Raw genomic sequence first — 22,600 nt, 5'->3', positions numbered from 1 at the left:
TACCAGCTGAGTTGCTCCACAGCACGTGGCATCCTAGTTCCCGACCAGGGATTGAACCCACGTCTCCCACCTTGCAAGACGGATTCCCAGCCGCTGGACCACCGGGGAAATCCCTTGATACTGCTCTTGGACGCCCTAGATCTGCCTTCTCTCCTTACCGCCACTCCAGAGGAGAGAGAGATGACACCCAAAGACAGGAATTCATGGAAACAAACTAGGAGGGGTCCTCACAGCTGGCCTACTCTCCGTTTGCCTTCAGAAGGGAGGACTCTAACTCAGCTCTCTGAAGCCAAACCACTCTTTAGGGTAGATGTTCCCCTAATGTGGACCTGTGGCTAGCATATTATGTAACTAGTCAGATACTAAGAGGATTTCACAGTCAGTTTGAGTGCATAGGGGTCCACAGGAGCAGAATCTCATGTTTACTTTTGTCCTTTATGCTCAAAAGGGACATTATAAGAAAGAACTTTGGGAAACTGTCAGACATACTCTCAGGATGCCGTGGAGGATGTGTTCATTCTGTAGTATCTTCTCACAGCTTTCGCACATGAACCATATTCAGCCAACTGGGTGCTGTGCCATTCAATTGGATCTTATTTCCTCCACCAAGGATTGAACCTATGCCCCCTGCTTTGGAAACGAGGCGTCTTAGCCACTGTACCACCAGGAAAGTCTTAAATTCCCCAACAGTCTTAAGTTCTCATTGGCGTTCTTACTCTTACATCTATATGAGAGGGACGGTGAGCAGCAGGTTGAAGTGGTAAGTGTGGATCTTGCAGCCAGACTTCCCAGGTTCTAATCCTGCCTTTGCTACTTACTAAATGTGTGTCCTGGATGAAGTTGCTTGACGTCTCTGTGCCTTCGTCCTCACATCTGTAGAAAGGGGTCAGTGGTGGTCCCCAGTAGGTAAATAAGGTAGAGCAGTGTCGTCAGGCAGATGATGATGATCCTGACGACAAGCAGTGTCTACCAGCATCACCGTCAGGGCGTTAGCAGAGCGGTTCTAACTTCATTCCCACAGGGGCACGAGCTGAAGGGCTCTTAGCTTTCTTGGAATATCTCCTTTCCAAACCCTGTGTTGCTCGTGTTATTGCGGAAGTGCACATTCTGACCTTAGCACTCTTCACGACTCTTTCTTACTCCCCTTAGTCAGCGTTAGAATGAGTTTTCTCAAGTTTCTGACTTTCTTGCTGCTTAATCACTGTTTGTTTTTGTTGTTTTTATTTTTATTGAGACATACTTGAATTACAGTGTTAGTTTCAGGTGTACAACATAGTCATTCAAAATTTTTAAAGATAGTACTCTATTTTTAGTTATTATAGAATATTGACTGTGTTCCTTGTGCTATAAAAATATATCCTTGTAGCTTATTTATTTTATACGTTGTAGTTTTTAATCTCTTAATCCCATATCTCTATTTTGCCCTTCCCTGTTCTCCACTAGTAGCCACTAGTTTGTTCTCTATATCTTTTTTTTTTTTAATATTCACTAGTCTTTTATTTTGTGGATTACACAGATAAGTGGTAACATACAGTACTTGTCTTTCTCTATCTGACTTATTTTGCTAAGCATGATACCCTCCAGGTCCATCCATGCCATTGCAAATGGCAAAATTTCTTTTGATGGCTGGCTAGGATATGGTAGTTTTTAATACTCCAGCCTTCCCCCATCAATCTGCCTTAGTTACAGTTTAAGGTTGATTGTTACAGAATGGATACAATTTAATGAGTGTTACTGCCAGGTTATAAAATAACTCAGTTTATATTTAGCTGAAACCTTTTCCTGTCCATGAAATCTATGAATACTCTTTTTTTAAAGTCATATTATTTGAACAAATATTAATAAGATTTTTTAAAATATTGATTTTGATTCAAAAATTTTTCTTTTGCCAATGCTACATTTATGTAGACATTTGGAAAATCTGGTTGTATCCTGGGTAAGATAGTGAGTTATTGTCTTTTGATCAGGACTTTATCTGCTATAGTGAACAAATTCAAATATTCTGGAAGAGAAAGGAAGGGGTGATTGCAGTCTTGCTGACTGTCTTAGCTGAAAGAACAGAATTCCACCCTCTGTGGGCTTTTGATGAGCACGGCAGTTACCAAAGAGAGAAAGCCACTTATTGTTATTGTACCAGTAAAAGTTGCATGACATACAACATTTCTGAAAATATATAAGTCAAGACTTTTGTATGCTTCCTCTGTCCAGGCTGTGTTTGCAGGGCCATTCACAGAATAGATTGCTCAGGGCTTCTTGATTTTCCTGAAAATGCAAGTAAAATGTCAGTTAGGTGGAATTTGTTCTTGTTTTAGATTTGTTGGAAAATGTTCATAGAAGAAAGTATGAGAAGCTTATAATTTAAAAAGTGGGGGAGAGGAAGAATAATGCTAGGTACACATGCTTTCCCCAAGCATTTTTTGGACTGCATTATGAAAAGAAAGTTTGTGACTTTATTCTTATTTTTTTTGCCTCCAACAATCTCATTAGAAATAGCTTTGTGTTAGGATGCTGTCAAGTTCGTGGTGGCAGATACAAGTTTTTCAAAATGTGAATTTTATCATGGATAACAAAAACTATCCTTTTCCGAAATGACAGACTCATTTCATTGACTCTCAGGAAACTATCTGCCAATAGATAAGGCTCAAAAATCATAGTTTGTTTGCCAGTTGTTCTTTTCATATAAAAATGCTTTTCTACTAGAGAGGGGAGAAAAAGGCTAGTTCAGCTCGCAACCTAGTCATATAAGAGAACTATGTGTTTTAATAGGCAGGATAGCTTGGTTGGTAAAGAATCTGCCTGCAATGCAGGAGACCCCGGTTCGATTCTTGGGTCAGGAAAGGGATAGGCTACCCACTGTAGAAGGGATAGGCTACTCACTCCAATATTCTTGGGCTTCCCTTGTGGCTCAGCTGGTAAAGAATCTGCCCGCAATGCGGGAGACCTGGGTTTGATCTCTGGGTTGGGAAGATCCCTTGGAGAGGGGAAAGGCTACCCCCTCCAGTATTCTGGCCTGGAGAATTGTATAGTCTGTATCATCCATGAGGTCTATAGACCTGTATAGTCTGTGGGGTCACAAAGAGTTGGACATGGTTGAGTGACTTTCACTTCCACTTTCACAGAAGTGTTTTATGTATACTTTCTCTTTGATCTGATTGTTAAAAAACTATGCACATAAAGATAAAAATTCAATAAAATTAATACTTCTTACTGCAATATCAAGGATAGTGAAAGGATAGTGAAAATAGCTTTTTTTTAATTGAGATACAATTGACATATTTGTTTCAGATGTATAAGATAATGATTCCATATGTGTGTATATTGCAAAATGGTGACCATAATAAATCTAGTTAAACTCTTCAGCACATATAGTTACAGTTTTTTTTCTTGTGATGAGAACTTTTAAGAGTTCCTCTCTTAACAACTTTCACTTGTACAATACAGTATTATGAACTACAGTCAGTCACCGTGCTGTGTGTTACATCCCCGTGACATATATCTTATAAGTGAAAATGTGTACCTTTTGATCCCCTTCACCCATTTTGCCCACCTCATCCCCCCACCAATGGTAATTACCAATCTGTTCTCTGTATCTATGAGCTCAGTTTTTTTTAAAAAAGATTCCACATATAACAACAAGGTCCTATTATAGAGCACAGGGAACAATACCCAATACATTGTAATAATCTATCTTGGAAAAAGAACCTGAGAAAGTTGTATATGTGTAACTGGATCACTTTCTGTATATCAAAAATTAACACAAAATTGTGAATCAACTATCCCTCAAAAACTCCTCATATAAGTGAGATCATATGACATTTGTCTTTGTCAGACATACTTCCCTTAGTAAAATTCCTGCAAGGTTAATTCATGTTGCTGCAAATGGCAGGATTTCCTTGTAAATGATGCTGCAGTGAATAGGGGGGCACATATATCTTTTTGAGTTAGTGTTTCATTTTCTTCAGATAAGTACCCAGAAATGGAATTGTTGGGTCATATGGTGGGTCTATTTTAATATTTTGAAGAACCTCTCTACAAATTTTCCATACTGGCTGCACTGAGTTACATTCCCATCAGCAGTGCACAAGTGTTCCCTTCCCCCCATCTTTGCCAATGCTTGTTCTTTCTTGTCATTTTGATAGTAGCCATTCTGTCAGATGTGAAGTGATACATCATTCTGGTTTTGATTTGCATTTTCCTGGTGACTAGTGATGCTGAGCAATTTTTCATGTATTTGTTGCCCATCTATATGTCTTCTTTGGAAAAATGTCTATTCAGATTTCTTGGCCATTTTAAAATTGTATTGTTTGTTTTTGCTAGAGTTGTATGGGTTTTTTAATAGATTTTTGATCAGGTACACTATTTGTGAATATTTTCTCCCATCCCATTGGGTGCCTTTTCATTTGATTGATGGTTTCCTTTTACTGTGCAGCTTTTCTGTTTGATACAGTTCTACCTGTTGATTTTTGCTTTTGCCGCCTTTGTTTCTGGTGTCGGAAAAAAGAAAACGTCACCAAGACTGAGGTCAAGACTTTACTGCTTATGTTTTCTTGTAGGAGTTTTCTGTTTTCAGGCCTCACGTTCAAGTCCTTCATTCACTTTGAGTTGCGTTTTGTGTGTGGTGTAAGACCGTGGTGCAGGTTCATTCCTTGCAGGTGGCTGTACAGGTTTCCCAGCACCATTTATTGAAGAGACTGTCCTCTCTCCAGTGTATATTCTTGGTGCTTTGCAGTAAATTGATTGACTGTATCTGTGTGGGTTATTTCTGCACTCTCTGTTCTGTTTTATGGGTCGATGTGTCTGTTTTGATGCCAATACCATGTTGCTTTGATGACTGTGACTTTGTGACTTTGTAGTAGCTTGAAACCAGTTAGCATGATGCCTTCTGCTTTATTCTTCTCTCTCAAGATGCTTTGGCTGTTTGAAGTCTTTTGTGAGTCCATACAAATGTGAGGATTGTTCATTATATCTCTGAAAATGCCATTGGAATCTTGACAGGGATCATATTGAATCTGCAGGTAGCTTTGGGTAGTGCAGTCATTTTAACAGTATTAATTCTTCTAATCCCGGAGTGCGGAGTGTTTTTTTTCCTTTATTTATGAGGACTTGCTTTGCAGTTAAAATTCTACATAGTTGTGAACAAGTTCTTTTCAGTAAAATATAAACAGTGTGATTGTTCTAGGACACTGTCAGGAAAAATCAAGAAGTTCTGTGTGCCTAATCTGTAGATGGAGCCTACAGTCATAGCTTGGGGGAGTAGGTCTGGAGTAGCTTTACTTAATACATCACACCTCTTAAAACCTATAAGTAAAGCTACTCCAGGCCTACTGGAGTAGGCAGATTTATTTGTTTCTGGTTTTTTGTATACAAATCTAAATAAGTTAAGGACCGCATTTTCATATTTTGATTTCTAAAACAAAGCTAGCAGTCAAGGGGGAAGAACAGAAGGGTAAACAGGAGACTTATTAGGTAGGATAAATGATATGTAAATTATTATTATAATTTTGAGAAAATATTTATAAAATTATAATAAATAATGGGAGAATGAGGAAAGAGGAGGGGAGATGTTTAAAGAATAGCACAGGTAAAATTAAAACAGGATCCATATTATATAAGTGAATGAAAAAATTCATTAGTTGAAATGCAGGGCTAATATTTGATATTTCTTATAATTATTTTTTGTCATTTAAAAATAGTCTAGTAAAGCATGTCGTTAGGCTACAGATACCTGAGAACTCAAATGCAGCTTTTTTTCTCTTCCGGTGATTGTAACTCTTGAACACTGCTGGTACTAATTAAGCTTCACACTGCCGTTTCTGGTCACAGCTCGGGGTGGGAGCCAGGGGCTCAGGTGGCCCGCTGTGGAGCCGTGATTCTGCCCCTCACTTGCTGTGTAAACTTGGGCAGTTTACCTGCCTGTCTGTGCCTCGCCTCTCTCATTTGTACTATCCTCGTTTTGTACTTGTGAATATTTATTGTGGGGCTTACATGTCTCAGGATCCGCTGCTTAGAAATGCAGCTATGCGGAATATCAGAGAGGACCTGTGTACATTTGAGAAAAATTATAGCCATTGTACTTCAAAGAGCTCATCTATCCATCAGACGTTTCTGGGGCCCTGTTCATATGTTAGCACTGTTCTTGGTATTCAGGATACCCCAGAGAGCAGAACCCTTGCCCTCACCGAGCTCCCCTTCAGGAGATGTGGGGACCAAGTGGGGCTTAAGACATACATAACGGTGTAGCAAAATATTCATGCAAATTATGTTGTCTTCACAGTCAGATATAATCACCTGTGCTCAAGAAGTGGAAATGATGATAAAGCAGTTAGAAGCGCAGCTGGAACAATTAAAACTGACTGTAAAGTCAAAGACGGCCGTCCCAACATCACAAGTCTTTGTAAGCATTGGTCGTCAGCTTTGAAACTTAAGGGTGAATGAACTTTGAAGTCCCATAAAATTGGATTGAAAGTAATTTTAATTGTATTTAACACGGAAAATGTAATACTAGTTTTATACAAGTTGATCCTGTTCTTTTTGCTTATTTTGTCGTTAATACCCATAGAACTCGGTTGTTGTAAGTTGAATGAGAGGATTCACTTAGTAAGCAATTGCTACCAAAGTACATGATACCAGTATTGTCTGTCAGTCGAATTTCTACTGATTCTATAGTCTAACTTCATGAGACGTTCACTTGTCTTACGAGAGAATTGATTTCTTTATCAGAGCAGAAATTCGTGTGTATTTTTGAGAGTGGTTTATAGTTTTATTAAACAGTGGCATTTTGAACACTTGTATCTCCTCTGCAGCCCGTCTTCATTGCACTTTCCAACCTGTGGACTAGTTTTCAGGATGAAACTGTCTTGATTAGCGTCCTCAGTAACTTAACTACTCATCTTGAGCCGTTCCTGGGGGCTCATGACCTGTTCTTTCCTGAGAAAGTGATGCAAGCTCTTCTTGATGGAGTGACTGTGAAAACTGACGTGTGTAGAATAAAAGAGCACATAGGTAATAGAAATCAGCTATTATTTCCTCTTCCTGTTAAAATTAGCTCTGGAATAAAGCCACTCTTTTGTTTTAAAATTTTCAGCTTTTATCTTTTTGATAAAATTTTGAACATCTTTCTTGCTTATAAGACTATCAATGTTCATTATAGAAAACTGGAAATATATAAACTGAAGAGTTTGCCATCCAGCAATAACCACTGGACTATAAAGAAGGCTGATGCTGAAGAATTAATGCTTTCAAACTGTGGTGTTGGAGAAGACTCCTGAGAGTCCCTTGGACTGCAAGGAGATCCAACCAGTCCATCCTGAAGGAGATCAGTCCTGGGTGTTCATTGGAAGGACTGATGTTGAAACTGAAACTCCAATACTTTGGTCACTTCATGCGAAGAGCTGACTCATTGGAAAAGACCCTGATGCTGGGAAAGATTGAAGGCGGGAGGAGAAGGGGACGACAGAGGATGAGATGGTTAGATTTCATCACCAACTCAATGGACATCAATTTGAGCAAACTCCAGAAGATAGTGAAGGACATGGAAGCCTGGCATGCTGCAGTCCCTGGGGTCAGAGTCAGACATGACTTAGGAACCGAACAACAATAACCATTCCTGATGTTATTATTAGTGTTTTGATTAAGAGTGATTTCATGTGCTTATGGGTTTCAGCTATAGTCTTAATGATTCTGTTAATTGGTTTGTAGTGAAAAAGGATGTTAATCCTTGCTCTATTTGTGCAAACAAAACTCCATTTTTTCAGGATGCTCTCTGTCATATGTCTACCCCAGATTCAGGTGGATATTTACGAATCAATAAATGTTACTACTATAAAATTGAGCTTATCTTAGACCCTTTAATAGATGCACTGATTCTTAGAGAAAGGCTGTCTTTACCAATAAACTTCTTTCTATATTTTTAGCCCCTTCTATAATTTGGTTAAATACAACTCAAAATTCATAAGAAATGTCAAAATAGAGTTGGGGAATTGAATTGTTGCCTAAAAAGGAAAGTTTTTCAAGAAAGTGAAATTAAATAGTTTACTCTAAATTTCCTTTTCAAATTCTATTGTTTTAGAATTTGAAAAATAAAATGAAGTGGTAACACTCACTCTTAAACTACTAGAATACATAAAACCTGAACACTAAATCAGAAAGACTTTAAAACATCCTCCCAGTTAAAGTTTTCCTACTCATGTCATTTTGTTAAAACAGCATATCTATGCAAATACTAAATGAAATTGAAAAGTTAAAGCCACTTCAGCAGTAGATATTAAACTCAACCATATTAGCAAGGTGTGTCATCTCCTGCTATAAATCAGAATTGTTGATGCACTAGAACACAATTTATCAAGTCACTGCTCCAGTGAATTGGGAGACCCAGTGTTCTTCTGCAAAAATTTATACTTGCCGCATCCCATCACTGTTTGACGCTTTCAGGCACATCAGGAAAAAAGAGGGAAGAAGGTTCGTTTTTTCTAAAGTATGCATTTACTTCCAGCTGTAGCCATGGGATCATTTATAGTGTCTACTGTTTGGATACAGAGCCAGAAACAGGAGTGTGGGTAGCATTGCAAAAGCAAAGACGCTCGGGCATCCGTGCTTTGTAAATGCTCATTTTTAGTTGTGTAAAAAAAAAAAAAGCAACATGAAGAAGACTTTTTACAAGTGTAAAGAACAAAAATTGCACTTCTTGTATCAAAATTAAGTTACTAAGAGATGTTTCTGTGACTCTGCTCATTCTCAACTATTTCAAGAAGAGACAGTCCTAGTATATAAGCGTCACAGAGTATTTTGCCACCGCGCATATTATGTTACTAAGAGCGTATTATGTTACTAAGAGCTACGCTGTCTTGAAAGAAGTTAATTTATTTCTGTTTTAGTCACATAGCAGCCAGTCTCTTGGCTCATTTGCCCAATGAATAAGGTTTCTCTTGTACTCCTCTTTCATTTTAGAAGATAGAGTAAATGTGGCAGATTTCAAAAAACTGGAGTGGCTTTTCCCAGAAACAACAGCCAATTTTGATAAATTATTGATTCAGTATCGGGGATTTTGTGCTTACACTTTTGCTACAACAGATGGTCTTCTCCTTCCAGGTACGTCATTGGAAATAATACTGTTCTCCCTTCTCCAATTTTTTTTATTTAATTGAAGTGTGTTTATTGTCACTCATTCACTTTGTAAAACTTCATGGAATCTAATGTTGAACTAGGAAAGGAGCTACAAATGTGATCCAAACAAAGTATTTATCTTTGAAGTGCTTGCAGCATAACCTGATAAACTGACATAAATAAGTTACAATGCAAGTGATAAGTGATGGAATGTATATAATGAAATATGAGTGCTGCAATGTCATAAGAGGGGGATGACTCATATGTCTGTGGAGGATTCCAGAAACATTATATGGCATTCCTAAAATATGTCATCTTCCAAAGTGATTACCTGAAAGAGCAACACTAGTGTGACTGGTGTTTATTAAAAAATATTCTTTGTCACTTTATGGCTCTATCCCATTAACATAGATCAGTATTTCTGTGTAAGTCAGATCCCACTAAAGAAATGGCCAGTGTTTTATCAAGTCAAATTCCCCTATGAGGTATATGTATTACTAGAACTTCTCCAAAACAAAATAAATCAGAAATTGAGAGGAAAGTAAATTATTATTCAAAAAGTGCCGTGTGAATTAGAAATAGAATTATTACAAAGAATTATTGGGATTGTGTGTATGCAGCGTAGAGAACATATACATTGACTCATTTTTTTATGATAGTAGATTTTTTTATTATGGGAATAATAAAAGGTTTACCTTGGGGAACTGAGAGAATAGTATTCTGAGGTCCCATGAGGGTCGCTGATCCTGGGGAGAAACCAAACAAGAGCCATGAAGAAGTGAAGAGAAGGAATGGAGGTGGTTTCTTTCTTTCCTGTTCTCTTTTTTCCTTCCCGCCCCCCTACCCCAATTTCTCTCTTTCTCTCCACAAATACGCAGGGAAGGGAGTCATGAGATAGAGAGAAACATGGATGCAGAGTGAAGCAAGTGGTACCTCCGTGTGACTGGAAAAGCTATGGACCCGCGCGTGGAGAGCCTGGTTTCTAGTCCCCATTGTCTGTTAGTAAACAGAGTAACTTTGAGCAAATCTTGTGCTCTGGGCCCCAGTTTCCAGGTCCAGAAAAGGAGAAGGACCAGTTAGGAAATCTCTTTGGTCCCTTCCAGCTCCCATCACTGTGATTCTGAGAAAGGAGGAGAATGAGAGAAGTAGGCAGACTTGTGGGGCTTTGGGTTTAGCATCTTTTCTGAACCAGCTAGTCTGGATACTTCATTTCTGCTTGTTCCGTTGCTTCTACTTCTACATCGTTTCCTGGGCAGTAGCCACCTCCACTGCCTGGGAGGAATGCTTAGGAGTCCCTCCTGCCTCAGGACTGCAGATCACAGGGCTTGACTCCCCAGGTGATGCTGGGGCTTACCCGACAGAGTCCTTTCAGATGACATCGTTGACTTTATTGTCGGCCCCTTCTTCCCCAGCACACTGCTCCAGCCCCACTGGCCTTCTTGCTATTCCCGAACATTCCAAGCCCGTTTTTCACCTCAAAGCTTTTGCACTGACTATTCCCTCTGCTTGGACCACTCTCCCCCCACCCCCACAGAGCTACATACCTTGCTCCCTCATCTTATTCAGCTTTCTCTGTTCACCCAGTTTAAAATACCAATCCCACCCTCCTTCCTTCGACTGTTTAACCTGCCTTATTTACTTATTCGTTTTCTGTAGCACTGATCACTCAGAGCCTGTGCTATATTTATTGATTTGTTTTCACTGTATTCTCAGAGCCAAGAACAGGGTCAATAAGTATTTGTTGAATAAGTGAAAGAATGAATAATTAAAAGTGTTACTGTTTCCTATATAATTCCCACAAACTGTGGATACTTATAACCCATATTTTTTTTTTCATTTATTTTTATTAGTTGGAGGCTAATTACTTTACAATATTGTAGTGGTTTTTGTCATACATTGACATGAATCAGCCATGGAGTTACATGTATTCCCCATCCCGATCCCCCCTCCCACCTCCCTCTCCACCCGATTCCTCTGGGTCTTCCCAGTGCACCAGGCCCGAGCACTTGTCTCATGCATCCAACCTGGGCTGGTGATCTGTTTCACCATAGATAATATACATGTTTCGATGCTGTTCTCTTGAAACATCCCACCCTCGCCTTCTCCCACAGAGTCCAAAAGTCTGTTCTGTATATCTGTGTCTCTTTTTCTGTTTTGCATATAGGGTTATCGTTACCATCTTTCTAAATTCCATATATATGCGTTAGTATGCTGTGTGGTCTTTATCTTTCTGGCTTACTTCACTCTGTATAATGGGCTCCGGTTGCATCCATCTCATTAGAACTGATTCAAATGAATTCTTTTTAACGGCTGAGTAATATTCCATGGTGTATATGTACCACAGCTTCCTTATCCATTCGTCTGCTGATGGGCATCTAGGTTGCTTCCATGTCCTGGCTATTATAAACAGTGCTGTGATGAACGTTGGGGTGCACGTGTCTCTTTCAGATAAAAATATGGAACGCTTCATAAATTTGCGTGTCATCCTTGCGCAGGGGCCATGCTAATCTTCTCTGTATCGTTCCAATTTTAGTATATGTGCTGCCGAAGTGAGCACTATAACCCATATTTTATGTAGTATCTTTTCATAGTGGGAAATACTTCCTAACATGCAAATGTACATTTTGGGAAAAATGTCTCATTTTTGTAGTTCTTACTAAATTATGTTTAAAACAATGCTTCTAGTAGTTGGTTTTGTTTAAGGATATTTGAAAAACCTGCTAGATGACTAAGTGGTTTCACATAGAAGATTTTTAAGCAGCTTATATCTGGATAGTGAACTATATTTAGATAAAATCATAATTTAAAGCTTAACAATATGGTACTTCCCTGGCAGTCCGGTGGTTAAGACTCCACGCTTCCAATGCAGGGGGCATAGTTTCAATCCCTAGTCAGGGAAGGAAGATCCTGTATGTGGCATGGTGTGCCCCCCCCCAAAATTAAAAATATAAAATAAATTTCTTTTGAATTTTACATAAATATAATTTAACAAAATGTGTAACTTAAAACTGCTAGTTGTAACATTTTAGCTAAATAAAGACATGTGATGTGTTAAAAATGGAGTATGAGGGAAGGGTTCTATGAGTGTATTATAAACATAGAATCACTGAGTATTTCCTATCTAATTTAGTTCCTTTTCTTAATTTTCAGGAAATCCATCAATTGGAATTTTGAAATATAAAGATAAGTATTATACTTTCAATACCAGAGATGCTGCGTATTCATTTGCAGAAAACCCTGAAAATTACATTGATATAATTAGAGAAAAAGCCAAAAAAAATGCAGAATTGATTCAGCTACTGGAACTTCATCAACAGTTTGAAACCCTTATTCAGTATTCTCAGGTAAGCAGGGTTGGCATTTTAAGAATTTATGACATTTAAAAATGTAGTTGATAAAAAAGTTACATTTTGTTGTAGAATGCTCCCCAAGTCCAGGCAGGAGACAGATGATGAGGGCCTTTCCAGGTTATCTGAAAGACGTTCACATCCAAAGATGGAAACGAAGGAACCCCACAAAGAATAAGTGAAAACAAGATAAGGAGTCATACTGATGAATTAGACTGGAAAAATTCTGGAAGGACAAGACTACATTGGGATAAATCATTGAAACTACAGCATTTCCTTGTCTAAACTGAAGCAGCTCAGTACGAGGAATACAGGTGCTAACTCAAGCTCAGAGGTGTGAGATCAGCGAGCGGGTTTAAGTGGCAGCAGTCTGAAGGCCGCAGAGTGAATCTGAAGGCGTGTTTCCGTGTGAGATGGTGCTGTCCCCTAGCTCATTTAATGGACATGTCCTGCGCTGCTGGCCGTGTGCCGGGCACGATTCTTGGCGCTGTGGGCAGAGTGCTAACAGTCCCTGCCTGCAGGCATTCCCGTTCTGCTGCTGCAGATCCTCGTTTTCTCCTTGCCTCTCATTTTCACTGTTCGGCTTTTAATTGCTCTGTCATCCTCTCTGGTTTAATTTACCCCTTTTCAACTCACTCAAGTAAAACCCTGCAATACATAATTTATGAATTTTTTTATATGTATCACATCCTAATGATCAAGCAGCTGGGTCTGGGCCGGACTCACCGGGCTGGCAAGGACCGCAGCAGTAACCAGTAGGCGGAAGATGGGGCTAGGGACGGTGAGGCATGGAGGGGGGTCTGAACGCTTGGGCAAGGAGCCCGAGAACCAGCCGGGGGTGACGTGGTTGAAAGGCACCTGCCGTTGGCGCTCTTGTTCTGACGCCCTTCCACCAGTCTGTTGAGACGCTGCAGCTGTCCTTTTAAGGTAGCAGGAAGACAGGGAAAGACTAGACTCGGGTAATCAGAGAGGTGTGCTGAGTGTGGATATCTTTTCTATTAAAGGACAATTTCCCCCTATATTCCTGGTTTTCCCTTTCTGTGTATTTAATCTTTTATTAACCTTCACTACCCTTAGAAGTGAGTATTCCCGCTCCATATTTCAACACTGTATTCATAATTTTTACTTGCCGTTTACTTGTATTGATATAATATTGTTATCTTTCAGCATCTTTTAATCTCCCTAATTATATCATAAGGTCATTTTGAAGGCAGACATTATATCTTATGCTAAATAGTAGGCATTTAGTAAATCATCTGTTTCTTGATTTGGGGAAAGAAGTTAATCTATTTGCCCTCCTCTTCTCTGGGACTGGAGTTTCTTAAGCCTCTCCACCTGCTCCAGCAGCCTCATTTCCAGTATAATCATAACTTGTTTAGCCTGGAATTATTGAATACTCAATATTTTAATACTGTAGTGAGCTTCTGGGTGCTTTGGCAGAAAAATGAATGTATTCAACTAAAATGGATAATAATCTGCTGTGTATACATTCTTTAAGATATATTCTAAAGGTGTTCTGATACTTTAAACAAGCGTGATTTATACCTAATACTTAATAGCTATTCTAAGCTTCAAGCCATTTCCAAGAAGGTGTTCACTTATGCTTCACATTGTGGAAACTGGAGAGGGGCATTTGATTTGGGAACAAGTGATGTCATGTTTTATCCTTTAAAAATACACCTCCTTCATTAAGTTCATAAAATCGGGCACAAAATCACAATGCCCAGGAAATTAATTACATTTGGCTCACTTTAATTATGAGCTTTTCTTTTTTTTCTTTGCTGATATTTACAAGTATGTTTTATATTCTTCTTTTCCTAATGTTAATCTTAGCTAAATATTTTAGTTATCTGTAAAATAATGTTTATTTTTTTAGGAATATTAATTATAAAACTCTACTTCTTCAGATGAAAGAGGTTGACAGACGTTATATAAAACCAATTACAAAATGTGAAACTGGCACTCAGACGGATACGCACTTGTTGCCACCAACAATTGTGAGATCATATGAGTGGAATGAATGGGAATTAAGAAGAAAAGCTATAAAATTGGTTTGTAACAATATTATCTTCTAAATTATTTATAGTTGGAGAATTTTGAAGAATTTTAATCTGTTATTCATAGAGTTGGTATGCTACATTATTTACATGAAATAGTGAGTTGTACAGTTTTTTTTGCTAAAATAAAAATAATTAGCATAATTTATTATTTTCTAGCTTTACAACATTATCTTCTAGTATTAAGCATATGTAGAAATATAAAAGCATGAAGCTGCTCTCAAATTTTATCAGTCAGTAACTATAACAATAATAGTTGCTGTCCTTCTGTCTCTCTATTGATCTATATAATGGTTTTAATCTATTGTGCCAACCTATGGGGTGCTGGAGAAGGCAATGGCACCCCACTCCAGTACTCTTGCCTGGAAAATCCCATGGATGGAGGAGCCTGGTAGGCTGCAGTCCATGGGGTCGCTAAGAGTCAGACACGACTGAACGACTTCACTTTCATTTTTCACTTTCATGCATTGGAGAAGGAAATGGCAACCCACTCCAGTGTTCTTGCCTGGAGAATCCCAGGGACGGGGGAGCCTGGTGGGCTGCCGTCTATGGGGTCGCACAGAGTTGGACACGACTGAAGTGACTTAGCAACAGCAGCAGCATGGGATGCTAGTATCTAAAGCCCTCCAGCTTATTCTAATCATTTAAAGCATACTCTTCTCCTTTTTGGACTTTCCTGAGAAGCAGAAATATACCTGTATTATATCACAGATACGTTCTCCTCTTATTGTCAACTTGTTGTTTTCAGATGCTTGACACGCCTGTCCTTCTCATTCTTAGTTATCTTAATCACAGCAGGTACCTACCCTTGAGGGCTTCCCAGGTGATGCTAGCGCTAAAGAACCCGCCTGCCAATGCAGGAGACATAAGAGATGCAGGTTCAATCCCTGGATCGGCAAGATCCCCTGGAGGAGGGCATGGCAACCCACTCCAGTATTCTTGCCTGAAGAATCCCTTGGACAGAGGATCCTGGAGGGCTGTAGTCCATGGGGTTGCAAAGAGTCGGACACGACTAAAGTGACTTAGCACTCAGGCATGCACCTACCCTGGAAGTCTGTCTTTAAAACTTTCATCCTATCTGACTCAGCGGAATTCCCTCCACTCATCCTTTTTATAGTATCTTGTCATTTTAAACAGCAAATACGGTGTGAAGGAACAGACTCTTTTTTTATCTGTAGCCTTTTCTCAGTATATTTTATCCATCTCTTTAACTGAAATCAGATATGGAAATAAAGACTACTCATGTGAGAACAGAGGCTATTTATTTAAAGACTGCTGCATCCAGGGAGTCGGTCACCATCACTTGTGTTGGGCAGGGACTCAAGAGTTGGGGAGAGGAGTGAGAAAGTTTTATAGTGAAGAAGGGGGAGGCTTGGGTATTCCTCTGGAGGAAGATGACAGGAGCCTCAGTACAGTTCAGTCCCTCAGTCATGTCTGATGCTTTGCAACCCCATGGACTGCAGCACACCAGGCCTCCCTGTCCATCACCAACTCCCAGAGCTTGCTCAAACTCATGTCCATCAAGTCGGTGATGCCATCCAACCACCTCATCCTCTGTCATCCCATTGTCTTCCTGCCTTCAATCTTTTCCAGCGTCAGGGTCTTTTCCAGTGAGTCAGTTCTTTGCATCAGGTGGCCAAAGTACTGGAGCTTCAGCATCAGTCCTTCCAATGAATATTCAGGACTGATTTCCTTTAGGATAGACTGGCTGGATCTCCTTGCAGTCCAAGGGACAGGAAATTAGAGAGGGGCTAACTAGAGGGGTGCTAGCTAGCAGCAGGGCATCTTATGTGATTGGCTTAGTGAGCATTTTAGGCTTTCTCCGATTGGTTCAGAGTTGGAAGGGGAGGCAGCTGAGCTGATCGCTACAGCTACTGAGGTTGCGGTCTGTCTTCTGAGACTGGTTGCTGCAGAGGTTGTCCGTTAGAGCTCTATTTCACATAAGGCCCAGCCTGTCTGTCTGTCTGTTCAGTCTCTCTTGTCACTAACCATACCAGTTCCCTTGTTCCCCTCTCTGGTGGGAACTTCTCAGCCCCCGATTTCTCGAGATGAGAAAGCTTCAGCTTCCTGGTGTATCTTCCAGTCATTGTCCATTAGCATCCTCACCAGTTGCTCTCTCGTAGTTCTTGAAGCTCCCATTCCCTGTATTCTTTTCTATTATCTGCTAGACTTGCACGAAGTCATCAGATGTGTACTGGGTAGCTTACATACCCCGCCGCTTTGTTCTTCAGGGACTGAGAGTCTAGCAGGTGACATTGATGCCCTTCTGTTAAGTGGTTTAACAGAAGCGAAGTAAAAATTCTACCCCACTGACAGAGGTGGCATATTAAGTTGGCCTTGAGAGACAGATAAGCAATGGGGAAGAGGGGAGTGGTGGTTGGTCAGACTGTGTTCAGAAGTAAACTTTAGATCTGGGCTGGAAATTTTAAAAAGATAATGGAGTGCTCAGTGGGGCGGAACTTTGTACTGACTGGACCCTCTCTTCTCAATCTTCAACTTCATTCTGATCCCCACCTTAGACCAAATTACCCCCAGATTTGCAGCATGTTGAATGCCAGCTCCCCATATATTACCCAGTACAACTTGTTGATAAGACAAAACCGAGTATATGGCTTACAGTGATAAGGGAAACCACCCCTTCAGCAGAGCTTTGCAGGGTCTCAGAGTGGGGAAGAGCAAGGTCAGGATTTATTGAGACTTTGAAGTTTAGTTGAAGGTAGGTGTTCCAGTGTCTGGGATCAATCGGGGGATGGGTTGGGGGCTTGAGTTGGGTTGGGTAAAGATCATGAAAAAGCAGTCCAGGATTGATGGAAATAAGCAAGGTGAATCTGAAGGCAACTGATACAGAGTCTCGGGGTTTCTTCTCTGTGTTAATGCTTACTACTGAAGAGCTGAGGCATCCTTCAGGATGCTCTGTAATGAAGTCAAGTGATTTGCTTTGGCAAGAGACTCTCAGAATAGTAAAATTATGCTAATGAAGATATAGAAATAGTAAAGCCCTACTAATGTAGACAATAAGTTGTGTGCAGAAGTAGTTCTCCATCATCTGCAGTATCTCAAATTCTGAAATGTTTCCTCTAATTCTAGGTCTCTCCTTCTTAACTCACGTGTTCTAATCCCTTCTGAGTTTTTTCCTGGGGCTTCACCACAGCTTCAGTAAAACCCTTTTTCTCCTTTATATAAGCTCTTCCTTGCTTCCCAGCTGGAGTAATCTGTTTAACCTCAAGTTTACTAGTAATCTGTAAAAGGAGTAAGCAAAATGTAGAATAATATAAAATATTATCTGGAAACATCTGAGCATTTCAAATTAAGTGTTGGGTGAAGCCCATTTAAGTAAGACAATGGAAATCTTAAAATTTTTGTCTTTTAAACAAATAAACCAAGAATGGTGGGGGAAAAAATCCAAGTGGTATGACTCTCAAAGTATAGTAATGAATTGAGCTCACCGTACATTTGAATCTGTATGTTTTTCACTTTAGGTTTTTATGTCCATTTTCATTTATCTATTTTCCTACTTCTCAGCAAAGGGTATTTATTTTCTAATATGCTCTAAATTGTCTAATATTTTAATGTTTTGTAGAAACGTGCTGTGTTGTAGGACTAGTTTCTTTGTGGATGGAGAGGAGGGGGGAAAAAAAGGCAGATATTAGCTATTACCTTAGAGTAAAAAGCAGATATTAACTAGTATCTTAGAGTATTTTATTTGTCCTTTAGAGGAGCGTTCATCCCCGTGTAATTCTCTTTCTACTTAGGCCAATTTGCGTCGGAAAGTCACGCACTCCATGCAGACTGATCACAGTCACATGAGGAGAGAAAACTGTTCTCAAGTCTACCCTTTGAAGACCGTGGGCACGCAGTCCCTGCGGGCCGGCAGCAGCCGCGTGCCCCGGCCCCAGGTCTACGTCGCTGGGCTCCGTGGGGGCCAGACCAAGGCCACCCGTGGAGTCAAGGTGAACCTAACTAGAGCGGTTGACGAGACCTAGTTAGAGCCCGAGGATTTGATGTAGATACCACTAACTTAAGAACAGTGGCAAATATTTAAGAGTACGTTTGCATCCGTGAAAATTCAGATTTTGGCGGGGGGCTGGTACATTCATTGGTGGTATGAATGTTTTTGGATTCTCATTTATATGCACTGTCAAAACTCCTACAAAAAAGGGAACATTGTTTTCTGTAACACATTTTTCATTCTATTAAAATTGAAAGGTAAAACTCTGTCCATTCCTCTTTGACTTCTAAGAAAACGTATAGCAGCATCGAGACTGAAATTATTAGATATTAATATATTAAAATATGATTAGATATTTATATATATAAGATTATTATGCTTGGGATGGAAATTTATTTAGATAACTTTTTATACATTAATATCAGATTATTATGCCTGGGATAGAAGTTTATTTCTAAAATCATGTTTAATGTTGAACATTAAAAAATTTAAATGTAGTTAACAGTTTCAGCTTCATTAGCTATCCAATGTAACATAAATTAAATTGATATAAGACTTCATTAATTTGGAGCAGTTAAAACAAAGGCCCACATGATGTTTTTATTTTTATTTATTTATCCCAATTGAGGTCTTGATTTTAATACTTCAATATTCCTTTACTCAGAATATTTTATCTGTTTATCTTTTACCTAGCACAAATTTGTTGAACACTTCTTCATTTTTTTAAACCTCTCATTTCTCTTTTCTAATTGTAATAGTACTTAAAATGTAATCTTAAATCACAGTTGTGATCACATGATGTCTTTTAAAATCTGGAAACTTGACATGGAGTCTGGCCCCTGGCCCCTTGAAAAGCCTGGACTATCGGGCAGCACTCGGCCAGCCTGCTGTAAGCGGTGACGGAGCCCTTCCATGGGGCGGGTGCATCTGGTTGCATCTTAGGGAGCAGGTGCACCTCCCGCAGCCTCCGGGGCGCCCACTTCACCCCTTCGCCCTGTCCGCCTGACTGCACAGGCAGCTGTGTTTCAGGCCCCTGTGAATTATGATAGCTGACTTTCAGAGCCGTTGTTTTAGCACCTTACAGACTCCCGATACACATGGGTGGATGATGAAGACTCTCAGATGGAGGGGCCGTTAAAACTTGCCTCGGCAGCTGGGGGGTCATTTATATTTAGTACATTTTTTTGACTTAGGTGACTCTAACTAAGGGGTTTGTATAGTTTGTTTTCTACATAGGTTAAATGTTACTTATATTAATGGCATGATATGCTTCAAAATCCATTTTCCACATATATTACAGAGGTAAACTTCAGAAAACAGATCTGCTTCTCAGTTGTCATGATTTTCATACCTATAGTTTAATTTTTTAATTGAAGTAGAGTTGATTTACAATGTTAAGCAAAGGGATTCACTTTATCTTTTTTATATTCTTTTCCATTATGGTTATCACAAGATACTGAATTTAGTTCCCTCTGTTGTACTGTAGGACCTTGCTGTTTATCATACCTGTCATTTAAAAGTGATGTTAAAGATCGGTTGGCTGGCTGTTGAGGCAGAAACCCTGGGGGTGAGAGTGGGGGTGGGGGGGCTCTGTCCCTGAAGATGGTGGGATGATTAAAGGTAGTACTAACCTTTACAAATTCAGGAATTTGATTTTACCTATTCTAATCAACCCTCTTTTGATCTTACAAGATTCCTAAACACAGAAAAGAATGGCTGATAAACCACAGTTTGGGGTTCTGAAGTTAGGGCTGAAACCGGAATTGCCAAGCAAATAAAAACACGAAATACAATTTGAAAAGCTGGTATCAGAAAGCCATCTGGTAAGAATAAAAGAATCAGAACAAAGGGAGCTAGGTCACAAGGTCAACCCGTCCTCTCCCAGGCCCTCTCTGAGGACGTCTGACCGTGTTGGGCCCAGTGTCAGTGGTCAGCACCATTTCCGCAGGCCCTGGCCCGAATTCATTTTCTCTGCCAAACTTGTTTCTCCCTCTGTATTTCCTTCTGTGGTCAAAGGCATCACCGCCCACTCAGCATAAATTAAAAACTTCTGGACTGCCTCCCACAGCCCCTACACTTAACTAGTCATTGCACCCCGTTGATTTGGCTTCAGCTGCCTTTGAGATACGTGTCTTCCTAGTCTTACTGCTGTTGTCATAATTTAGGATTTAGAACTATTGCCTGATTCACCAGCATAATTTTTGTAACATATAAATCTGATCAGATCACCTGGCTCCTTCCCCGCCAACCCTCACTCCCCTTACTTAAAAAGACACTTTTTTGATTATCTAGGGGCTAAAGTAAAAATTCCTTAACATATGTGAGACTTTTCAAAATATATCCCTTTATCTTTCAGTTGCATTTTCTGCCTATATGCTCTCTGTATACATTATACACATAGTAGGCAGAGTCCAAATGGTCTGAATATATTAGAGTCTTTAATACACCTTTGTCCCCTGGAATAGACTCCACAGACAGCCCTAGGAAATGTTTGTCCCCATGAAATCTGTTCATCGGTTCAGTTTAGTAGCTCAGTTGTGTCCGACTCTTTGCGACTCCATGGACTGCAGCACGCCAGGCCTCCCTGCCCATCACCAGCTCCCAGAGTTTACTCAAACTCATGTCCATTGAGTCAGTGATGCCATCCAACCATCTCATCCTCTGTCATCTCCTTCTCCTCCTGCCTTCAATCTTTCCCAGCATTAGGGTCTTTTCAAATGAGTCAGTTCATTGCATTAGGTAGCCAAAGTATTTGAGTTTCAGCTTCAACATCAGTCCTTCCAATGAACACTCAGGACTGATTTCCTTTAGGATGGACTGGTTGGATCTCCTTGCAGTCCAAGGGACTCTCAAGAGTCTTCTCCAACACCACAGTTCAAAAGCATCAATTCTTCGGCACTCAGCTTTATTTATAGTCCAACTCTCACATCCATACATGACTACTGGAAAAACCATAGCTTTGATTAGACGGACCTTTGTTGGCAAAGTAATGTCTCTGCTTTTTAATATGCTGTCTAGGTTGGTCATAACTTTCCTTCCAAGGAGTAAGTGTCTTTTAATTTCATGGCTGCAGTCACCTTCTGCAGTGATTTTGGAGCCCCAAAAATAAAGTCTGCGAGTGTTTCCCCATCTATTTGCCATGAACTGATGGGATCAGATGCCATGACCTTAGTTTTCTGAATGTTGAGGATGAAGCCAACTTTTTCACTCTCCTCTTTCACTTTCATCAAGAGGCTCTTTAGTTCTTCTTCACTTTCTGCCGTTAGGGTGGTGTCATCTGCATATCTGAGGTTATTGATATTTCTCCCAGCAATCTTGATTCCAGCCTGTGCGTCATCCAGCCCAGCATTTCTCATGATGTACTCTGCATATAAGTTAAATTAGCAGGGTGACAATATACAGCCTTGACATACTCCTTTTCCTATTTAGAACCAGTCTGTTGTTCCATGTCCAGGTCTAACTGTTGCTTCTTGACCTGCATACGGATTTCTCAGGAGGCAGGTCAGGTGGTCTGGTATTCCCATCTCTTTAAAAATGTTCCATAGTTTGTTGTGATCCACACAGTCAAAGGCTTTGGCATAGTCAATAGAGCAGAAATGGATGTTTTTCTGGAACTCTCTTGCTCTTTTGATGATCCAGTGGATGTTGGCAATTTGATCTCTGGTTCCTCTGCCTTTTCTAAATCCAGCTTGAACATCTGTTTATCAGATTTCCTTTTTTCAGTGAAGGTTTTCCCCATCACCTTTGAGAGAATTAATTTTTCTTCCTTGGGTTTTCACGGGGGTTTATACATACTTTTACTGTAATAGGGCTTGAAGTATAAAGGTCTGTATGTGTCCCTCTGTATTCACCCTGTTGGACTGTGCATTTCCTGAGGTCTGAGCTGTGTGTTAGGCATTCTTACATCCCTAGTATTGTTACGGTGTCTTGTTGGATGAATGAAGTGTTTAAAAAGGGATGAAAGAAAGGACAGGCTGGAAGCAGGGCATTGGCTGAGTGATTATTTTAATAGTCAAGGTTCAGTGGCAAAGTAGTTATTGGAAAATAAAAGGAAGAAACACAGAGGAAAAGGGAGATCATCTTTGGGGAAATTGGTGGAAAATAAAGTTGGATGAGCAGGGTTGGTGTAGATTTTGGAGAACTCT

The 22,600-nt window shown here is 39.9% G+C and overlaps 1 protein-coding gene and 1 non-coding gene across 6 annotated transcripts in view; one reads left to right on the top strand and one right to left on the bottom strand.

The window, feature by feature from the left end:
• CFAP206 (cilia and flagella associated protein 206) overlaps nt 1–18,718 on the top strand; it is a 55,376-nt gene extending 36,658 nt beyond the window's left edge. For 4 of the 5 annotated variants that reach the window (XM_043890469.1, XM_043890467.1, XM_043890466.1 and 1 more), the window contains 6 exons: nt 6,275–6,394; nt 6,804–7,002; nt 8,947–9,087; nt 12,253–12,446; nt 14,357–14,500; nt 18,259–18,718. In XM_043890469.1, the coding sequence (XP_043746404.1) occupies nt 6,275–6,394; nt 6,804–7,002; nt 8,947–9,087; nt 12,253–12,446; nt 14,357–14,500; nt 18,259–18,489 (1,029 nt within the window). In that variant the 3' untranslated portion in view covers nt 18,490–18,718. The remainder of the gene's footprint in view (nt 1–6,274; nt 6,395–6,803; nt 7,003–8,946; nt 9,088–12,252; nt 12,447–14,356; nt 14,501–18,258) is intronic. The other variant, XM_043890468.1, reaches the window with a different exon arrangement.
• On the bottom strand, nt 11,553–11,659 carry LOC122685649. The gene has a single exon (XR_006338499.1). It is a non-coding gene; the product is annotated as a U6 spliceosomal RNA (small nuclear RNA).
• Nucleotides 18,719–22,600: the final 3,882 nt, after the last annotated feature.

The sequence above is a fragment of the Cervus elaphus genome, chromosome 28, assembly GCF_910594005.1.
Source record: "Cervus elaphus chromosome 28, mCerEla1.1, whole genome shotgun sequence".
Taxonomy (NCBI): Eukaryota; Metazoa; Chordata; class Mammalia; order Artiodactyla; family Cervidae; genus Cervus; species Cervus elaphus.
Note: the sequence above shows the minus strand (reverse complement) of the source record. Positions and strands in the feature narration are given on the sequence as shown.